Below are 8,987 nucleotides of genomic sequence, written 5' to 3' on the forward strand. Positions count from 1 at the left end.
ATTTTTTTCATCCTGCCTTTTCATCTAGAAATGTCCATAGTCCTGTAGACAAGGTACTTTTGTGTCAATATGAAATACCTATAGCATAATGCATATGATAGATAATCAGGCAAGTCAGTGTAAAGTGTAAAAATGCATAAAACATAATGCATATTGATATTACTGCAGGCCTAAAGCAGTGTTGGGGAAAGTTACTTTTAAAAGTAATTGAAACATTAAAGGAAACATGAAAGAAAAATAAAAGTAATGACATTGTAATATTAAAAAAAGTAACTAATAACAGGTTAGAAGTATTGAAAACTAACACCTTAAAGCAATATTCCACTTAGTTTTAACATGGGGGTTATTTGGCACTTGACCACCATGAAAACCAGAATATAAACTACTCACCAAGATCAGATGCAGCTGGACGAGTTTGTAGTGTTAAGATTTTTACTTCCCATTCATTTGAATGAAAACTGACATTTAACAAGTTTGTGAACAGATTCAACAACAGATCCCACTTTTAAGACAATAAAGCAGTAACTGGTCAGTTGTCATTTTGTATTTCTATTCTTGGTTTACACTAAAATTTGTAAACATCGCACAAAAAGTTCAGAACTTTGTGTTTGGTAGATTATTTCTCTGTTGTAACAATGCTTCTTGGCAATACATTTTATACCGTTGGAAAGCCTGTTTATTTCCCTTTTAAATGGTGCCTCATTTGTAAGGAACATGCATTTGTGGGATGAGCAGCACAGCTGAGTATGTGGGTTGCGCTCATGTAAAATTTGCCAAATCTTCTCTGCCAATGCCAAACAGCTTATTCTGCTGTTGCTATTGACTCTTGTTTGGTGTTGTTTGGTGGATTGGATGATTGAAGTCTATCATTAACAAGGAAGAAACAAGACATATTGGCAATTTTACAATTTATTCATTTAACAAACAGTCAGGAGCCTCAGCAGCGTGTGGAAGAACCATACACAGCCACAACAGCCTGGCACCTCCTCCTCATGCTGGTCACCAGCCTGGTCACACACTGCTGTGGGATGGCATTCCACTCCTCAACCAGGATTTGTTGCAAGTCAGCCAACGTGGTTGTGTTGGTCACTCTAGCACGAACAGCACGTCCAAGCTGATCCCATAAGTGTTCAATTGGGTTGAGGTCAGGACTGTTGGCAGGCCATTCCATTGTCTCTACTCCCAAATTCTGGAGGTAGTCTCTGATAAACCCCGCTCTGTGGGGGCGAGCGTTGTCATCTTGGAGGATGGAGTTCGGTCCCAGACTGTGGAGATATGGGATTGCCACCGGTTGCAGAATCTCATCTCGATATCTCTCTGCATTGAGATTGCCTCCAATGATGACAAGCCTCGTTTTTCCAGTGATGGAGATGCCGCCCCACACCATCACACTGCCTCCACCAAAAGGTGTTACTCTATCGGTGCAGCAATCAGCATAGCGTTCTCCCCGTCTTCTCCACACTTTGACCCTATGATCCAACTTCCATAGGCAGAATCTGGACTCATCGCTGAACATAACGTTCCTCCACATGTTCACGTTCCAGTGCAGGTGTTGCCGACACCAGCGCAAACGGGCCTGACGGTGAAGGACGGTCATGGCGGGCCTCCTGGCAGCCCCATGAGCCCGGAGATTGGCTGCGTGCAGTCTGTTCCAGATTGTCTGGGCCGAGAGCCGTGTGCCATATCTTCCTACAAACCTTGACTGCAAATCTGTAGAAGACAGCCTACGGTTCCTAAGTGCTGAAAGGGTGAGGAACCAGTCTTCTTGGGGTGTCGTCTTCTTGGGACGCCCACTTCGCGGTCTGTCTCTGACATCCCCCGTTTCATGGAACTTGGCCTTCAGTTTGGAGATGGTACTATGGCTCACTCCAAATAATGCCGCAACTTGCTTTTGTGGAACACCAGCTTGAAGTCGCCCTATCGCACAGGCCTTATCGAGATCAGACTAACGTGGCATGCCGATTCTTGGAGCAGACACCAATTGACCACTGTAGCAGGGCCCATGCTCACAGGTGCTGCCAATCAGGTACCTGATTGTCAGCACCTGGGGGTACCGGAAGCTCAAAACAAGAGTCAATAGCAACAGCAGAATAAGCTGTTTGGCATTGGCAGAGAAGATTTGGCAAATTTTTCATGAGCACAACCCACATACTCAGCTGTGCTGCTCATCCCACAAATGCATGTTCCTTACAAATGACGCACCATTTAAAAGGGAAATAAACAGGCTTTCCAACGGTATAAAATGTATTGCCAAGAAGCATTGTTACAACAGAGAAATAATCTACCAAACACAAATTTCTGAACTTTTTGTTCAATGTTTATTTAAAAATAAAAGTAGATCCGGTCTCCCAAACAGGAACTATCTCTCCTAAATGGTATCCCTCCGCTATGTGCTCGTCTATCAATAAAAATGCTATTTTGTGAAATTAAGTTGTAAAAAGTTTGACCAAACGTCAATTGAAAATCACAGTAGTGGGATCTGTTGTTGAATTTGTTCACGAATGTGTTAAATCAGTCTGTTAAGTCAGTTTTCAGGATATTTTCGTGGCTCACTCAAACACTACAAATGCTACAAACTAGTTTAGGAGAGATAGTTCCTGTTTGGGAGACCGGGTAGGTAATCTGACTACCCCATGACAAAGGGTCATTCTGGACGCTGCAGTCATATCCAGTCAACCAGGCTAAATTGAGCTAGATCCTCTATACCAGATGCTAAATCAGTTACGGCCCTGTAAATGAAGCAAGCTAACGCTGCGTCTGTCCCAGGCCGCTGTGGAGCCACCAGGATCCTGCTGGCCGACCAGGGCCAGGACTGGAAGGAGATCGTGGTCAACTTTGAGGACTGGCACAAAGGAGACCTGAAAGCCACATGTGTGAGTTGATCATGGCCTCTTTGTATTTGTTCTTGTGTTCTATTGCTCTGCTTGCAAATTCATACGTGTATACTTTCGGCTTCTTTGAATTCAGTTGAGTGAAATACCTAATCTTCTGCATTTACTCCAGGTCTTTGGCCAGCTGCCCAAGTTTGAAGATGGAGATTTGATCTTATACCAGTCTAATGCCATTCTTAGACACCTGGGGCGCAATCATGGTAATTCATATATTCATCATATTCCTTACATAAATTGTTGCATGTGTCGGGGCTCGGTCAGTATCCATATATTGAAGCACTGAGATGTTTCTGCAGGTCTACTTTGTAGAAGAAGAGGAGTGTCATTTGGAAAGCATATTAATCTCAATTAAATTCAATTTCTGAGATTTAACTAAATGCATAGATTATTTTGTACAGGAAAAACTTGTGCAAGGTTCCCCTTCCTCTCAAGAGCAAATGTTGCACATCCTAAAGTAGCTGCAAGAAGCCTGAATCAGCAACATCTCGGACATGCCTGTATTTCTAACCAATATACTCGCCTGCCGGAGTGGCACTTAAAGTAACAGTTCACCCCAAAATGTAAATTCTGTAAAAAAACAAAAACAAAAACAAGCTTTCTCTCAATAGTTGTGTTCTATTTGGATAGGAACTACTTTTTCTCAAAGACACACTACCTTCTAAGCCGGTGTAAGCTTACACGAGAGCCAGAAGAAACCACAAATAACTGCTGGTAGCGAAGTTCTGGTTTCTACTAATAGGGATCATGATGGGACCTTTGGGCCCAGGGTTCAAAACACCGAACTACCCCTTTAAGTTGGAGGAGAGGAGATAGTGTGAACTATTCCTTTAATACCAAAGGGTTCTGAACACAGATGTACAGTATATTATAAGAATATTATATTGAGATCTGTGTGTATGTGATTTTTTTCAAGTAGGACTTTTTGTTTTTTAGGAAACCGTTGCAATAGCTTGAAGCATCTCATTCAGAACGACTCTTGGTTCAATTTCTATTGGCTCATGAATTTTCATCCATTGAATATGAATGGCCAAACTGCAATTTTGGTATTAAATCCTTGTTGCATACACTGAACTTTAAGTATTTTAGTTTTTTGTTTTTTTAAATCTTTTTTTTTTTTTACTGCCTGTCTTCCCATCCAGGAGCCTATGGGAAGGACGCCAGGGAGGCCGCCCTCATTGATATGATGAACGATGGTGTTGAGGACCTTCGTCTCAAATATGGGAAGTTGATTTACCAAGAATATGTAAGTCTGAATGCCTAATGTACATACAGTCTGTTACAAAAACTGCATCCCATACCGCATATTCCTTCTGCAACTAGCACTCTATGCTCAAAAACATCCTAGTCTGCTCATATTCATAATAAAAAATATAACCTAGATGAAAAATCCCAATTTTGAATATCATTCTTATGGAAGCCGAGAACGGCCGTGCTTGCAATTATTTTTTTTAATGCCGTTATGTCGAGATCACAAGTTAATTATCTCGTTATCTCGAGATAGCAAAGCTCGTTTTCTCGAGATAACGAGTTAATTATCTCGTTATCTCGAGAAAACAAAAGTCGTTTTCTCGAGATAACGAGATAATTTGTCTTGAGAAAACGACTTTTGTTTTCTCGAGATCACGGGATAATATGGAGAACTCGAAAGAGTGTCTGGTTCATTTGATCACACCTGATTTCAGCCTTCAAGATCACTGTCATGACTGTCGGGGAGGATTCATAACTGAACAGGAAGCATAAATGTGTAGTTTTGTTTGCTGCAGTTACATTTCCAGCTTAAAAATCAGTTGCTACAGTTGTCAAGACGCCCTATGCATGCTGGCATGGCACTCCTGATCTCTGATAAACATTATAAGTAATAGGAGGAAACGACATTTTGTTTTCTCGTGATAACGGGTTGATTATCTCGTTATCTCGAGATAACAAAACTCGTTTTCTCGAGATAACGAGATAATTAACTCGTGATCTCGAGATAACGGCATTAAAAAAATAATCGTAAGCACGGCCGTTCTCGGCTTCCGTACATTCTGACTGACTATGTTGTCTCTTTTAACAGGAAACTGGCAAAGATGCATACATTAAAGATCTGCCGAACCACTTGTCCAAATTTGAAGCGGTGATGGCCAAAAACAAAGCTGGCTTTCTGGTTGGCAACAAGGTAAACAGACTGCTAGTGTTTGGTAAAATGTTGTAGTTTATGGATTAGCCTTTCAGTTCAGTACATTTGTTCTTTTTATGGTGGTATACAAATGTGTATTAGGCCTCATTCATTCATTCCGCCCTCATTCACTTCATTACAAAATAACTTCTGGAATGCATCACAGATTAATGAAAGTGTTATGTAAAATGTTGTAGTTTTAGCAGGATTTTTCCCCTTGGAATTAGCATAAAGTTATCCAAAAATTATCCTACTCAATCATTACTAGCCCATTGGTAGTCTGTGACAATGTGTGTGTTTGCAGAGAGTCGGCCTTCTGCCTGCATTTTCGTATTTCTGAATATTCTGGACGTTTCTGGGCGTGTGCACGACTGCAACCAAAACCACTGCAGCAGAATCCTTTTATATCTAAAAGCTATGGCTATGGTAGGGATGCCGAACTGGAGTTCTGCTCAGAGCTAGGCCCCATCCCAAACCGGCCCCTACCCACTACCACTTCACCACCAAGTGTCACTCCCAAGGAGGGTAGAAATAAACTGACAAACTATGGGACGCCCTCCCCACTCTACCGGAAGAATCGCAGCAGTCATCACCATGGCAACCGATAGACGCCGTGCTCGCGCGGCTCTTTTGCTGTTTCAACGATAACGGGTTGCAACTGTCACTGGAAGCAATAAACACATAACATCCAAAACCATGAGAATTAAAGGATAAGGCTGGTGTTTTTTAAATAACAAATTCAGCAATGAATTTGTTTTGTCAGCAAGTCTCAAAAGTGTTGTCACTGACATATCTAATCATTTTTCTTTTTTTATAGTTGCGCAGTCGTCTGAAAACAGAAACAGGAAGATATGTCAGTGACAACGCCTGTATTGTGTTATACATTATGTTGAAATACAAAATAAGTGATCACAGACAGAGTTATGGGTGACAGAAAGTTGGCTTTTTAACATTGCTGGCAATGGTGAGAACCGAGCTATACCTTGCGGAAGTACGGCAGCCATGTTTGTGAAAAGGGCCTATTCCTATTTTGAATTGGTTGAAATGATCCCAGTCCTGTTTTGTTCATGTTATTGTGTGGTGTCTCGGTCAGGTTTCGTTCGCGGACTACAGCCTGTTTGAAGTTCTGCTCAACCACTTGGTCCTGAGTCCATCCTGCCTGGACGCCTTCCCCAGCCTCAAGGGCTTCGTGGAAAAGATGTCGGCGCGCCCCAAAATGAAGGCCTTCCTCAACTCCGACGCTTATAAGAAACTACCGATCAACGGCAATGGAAAACAGTGAATCCCTACAAATGTTCATGATTCATGATAGAGTTCTTACTTTGTCTATTTAATGTCTTTGTCCATGTTAAAGTTTGCACTTTTTTAATTGTGTGGACAATTGTGGTAATTCCTATTTGACAACAACCTTTATTACATCAATGCACTTAAAGACTTGTTTAGATTTATAGAATCAATAAAGGGACGAGGTAATATACACTGACATTGTCTGTTCACTGGTCTTATTTGCATAAAACCACATCTTGCAGGCTGTATAGTTATTTTGGTAATGAGAACAGATTATATCTTTGGTGCAAAACCTGTCTGAACCTTGCAGCTCCTCCAAGGTTCATGACTCAAAAATAACCGATGCAAAAAAAATCAGTTACTCTTGGAGAACAATTTGCAAAGCTGACCAAAACGCCTCGGTTTTTCATATTAAAATCCATTGTTCTCCAAGAGTAGCTGAACTTTTCATATATATTTCAGTTATGTCTACCCTTTTTGTGTGATTTTTATATTCAGAATACATGTAATGTAGTAATGTTTATACTGTATTTGACTTGGCAGTTTTCTTCCATTCTTCTATAAAACGTTGGGCTTACCTTTCACTACATCAGCTCAAAATATTTAAAGACTTTTTAATGTCACAACTTCCAGAGGTATAAGGCTTTGAATTTATCTGGTTCCTGTATGAAGGAGCCTTTCTTTACCTGCTTAAAGGTTTTCTGGGGTTTTATAACTTCTCGCTACAGAGTGAACGAAGATTACATAGGTAATCATGCTTATGTGACCCAATTGCGTCACTGTTCAATGTTTGATATCACTCTGCGGCGGAGGGATATACGTTTGAGGCAAGGATTTTACAATTCAATACTGTGCGTACTGGGCCGACCCTATAAAGGCCCCTCCCGCACATACGCACCCGCTATAAACATTTTCGAGGCACCTCAAACACCACAAGAGGATTGGAGTGATCCAATCGCGTCACATAACTGTGGTTACCTACGTAACCTTTGTTATGTTTCCCTCAATTGGATCACTCCAATGTTTGGTATACCAATATCCGATTCATCTGGTGGTTGAGGTGAGGAGCCAGCCGCAGCCAAGTCGACAGCAGAAGGCTGTTTAGGGCCTATGTCGAACCAACAGCAGACACCCCCTCATGCATAGCAGGGGAGCTGTCTAGAACAGCTGACTCTACTAAGTTGGTTGGAGCCACGTTCACCTGATAGAACCAAGCAATGGTGCTAGATGAGGCCCAGCTAGCTGCCGCACACACCTCAGAGAGAGGAACTCCTCACAGAAGAGCCCTTGATGTGGCCATCCCCCTGGTAGAATGTGCCAGAACTCCATCCGGCTCATGCCTACCAGCCAAACGGTACGCAGACGTGATAGTGTCCACTATCCAATGGGACAGCCTCTGTTTCGACAAACCTGAACCCGGTTCCGCTCCCCATCGCATCCCCAGCTGGCCAGTCTTGCGTGTCGCTTGTGTGCTACTCACATAAGCCCCCAAAGCCCTATCAGGGCATAGGGTTCTGAAGGCCAACTCCTGCCCTACTGCAGAAGCAGGAGGAAAGTACCAGAGGTGGGACCAAGTCATTGTTTTGCAAGTCACAAGTAAGTCTCAAGTCTTTGCACTCAAGTCCCAAGTCAAGCCCCAAGTCAAGACAGGCAAGTCCCGAGTCAAGTCCCAAGACAAGACTGACAAGTCCCAAGTCAAGTCCCAAGTCCTAAACTTTGAGTTTCGAGTCCTAAACAAGTCATAATGCGCTCTTCACCAAATGTAATGCCATATTAACAACAGAGGAAATCATTCATTTTCAGTGAAGGGAGTAACCTTAACGTTACGTTACCATGCGATTTCACTGCTGCTCTAATTTAGAAGCCGATTTGTCATCTCGTTTGGGGTGAACGTCAAAGTACGAGTCAGGGAGGGAACCCGCAACACTCTCGTCTGTTTAAACAGATCATTGCTGTACAATGGCCGTCACGGAGCCTGTGTTATGGAAAAACTAGAGGGGGGTGGCTCTGCGGTGGACGAATGTCGAAATGTCGAACGAAGTTGGAAGTTGTTGCATCTCCGTCTGTAATTTTCAACCCACACGTTTTGCATACTGCAATTCGTTTTTGGTTGACCACCGCATAGTTTTTGTACGCAAACAAAATTATCTTTGGTGTCATTTTTTCCAACTGGCGCAGGGTGAGTATAGGTCTTTCCATTGATTTGCACTTCAGCAACACAAACTCGCCCATCTTCACTGGGGAGCACTCGGGTTACTCTGCCGATAGGCCAGAGAGCACGAGGAAGCTGTGGATCTACAACCATTACTACTGCAGGAGAGGTAAGATTGTCTGTGTCATACTGCCATTTCTGTCGTACCTGCAAACTGGGCAAGTAACTCCGCAGGAAGCTGGACCAAAAATGATCAGCTAATACTTGGCTATGGCGCCACTTCCGGCGGGTGAGGAGTTCAGAGTCAGCATACAGGACCTGAGGTAAGGATGCATCTCGCCGCCCCATGAGAAGGAGGTTTGGGGTGACTGGGTCTGGGTCAGAGACGTCTGCTGACACGTATCCCAGCGGTTTCGCATTCAGCATCTCTTCCACCTCTAATAAGACTCTCTGCAAAACCTCTTCCGTCACTGTCTGACCTCCCAATGTGACCTGCAAT

At 42.8% G+C, this 8,987-nt stretch overlaps 1 protein-coding gene across 1 annotated transcript; it reads left to right on the forward strand.

Moving 5' to 3' along the window:
- Positions 1-1,370: 1,370 nt before the first annotated feature.
- Positions 1,371-6,532, forward strand: LOC139657198 (glutathione S-transferase P-like). The gene is made up of 6 exons (XM_071534958.1): positions 1,371-1,407; positions 2,767-2,873; positions 3,004-3,091; positions 4,031-4,134; positions 4,948-5,049; positions 6,143-6,532. The coding sequence occupies exons 1-6, from the start codon at positions 1,371-1,373 to the stop codon at positions 6,329-6,331; spliced, it is 627 nt and encodes a 208-aa protein (XP_071391059.1). The 3' UTR covers positions 6,332-6,532.
- The last annotated feature ends 2,455 nt before the right edge of the window (positions 6,533-8,987 follow it).

The sequence above is a fragment of the Centroberyx affinis genome, unplaced genomic scaffold, assembly GCF_046629955.1.
Source record: "Centroberyx affinis isolate AG114_WGS23_722 - 3 ecotype Tasmania unplaced genomic scaffold, CSIRO-AGI_Caff_v1 ptg002639l_1, whole genome shotgun sequence".
In the NCBI taxonomy this organism is placed as follows: domain Eukaryota; kingdom Metazoa; phylum Chordata; class Actinopteri; order Beryciformes; family Berycidae; genus Centroberyx; species Centroberyx affinis.

Bases quoted from the DNA above. Each gene is read 5' to 3' on its own strand.
- LOC139657198 (XM_071534958.1), top strand. From the start codon at position 1,371: ATGCCGCCCCACACCATCACACTGCCTCCACCAAAAG. The intron at 2,874-3,003 runs GTGAGTTGATCA...CATTTACTCCAG, and splicing joins GAGACCTGAAAGCCACATGT to GTCTTTGGCCAGCTGCCCAA. The intron at 4,135-4,947 runs GTAAGTCTGAAT...CTCTTTTAACAG, and splicing joins AGTTGATTTACCAAGAATAT to GAAACTGGCAAAGATGCATA.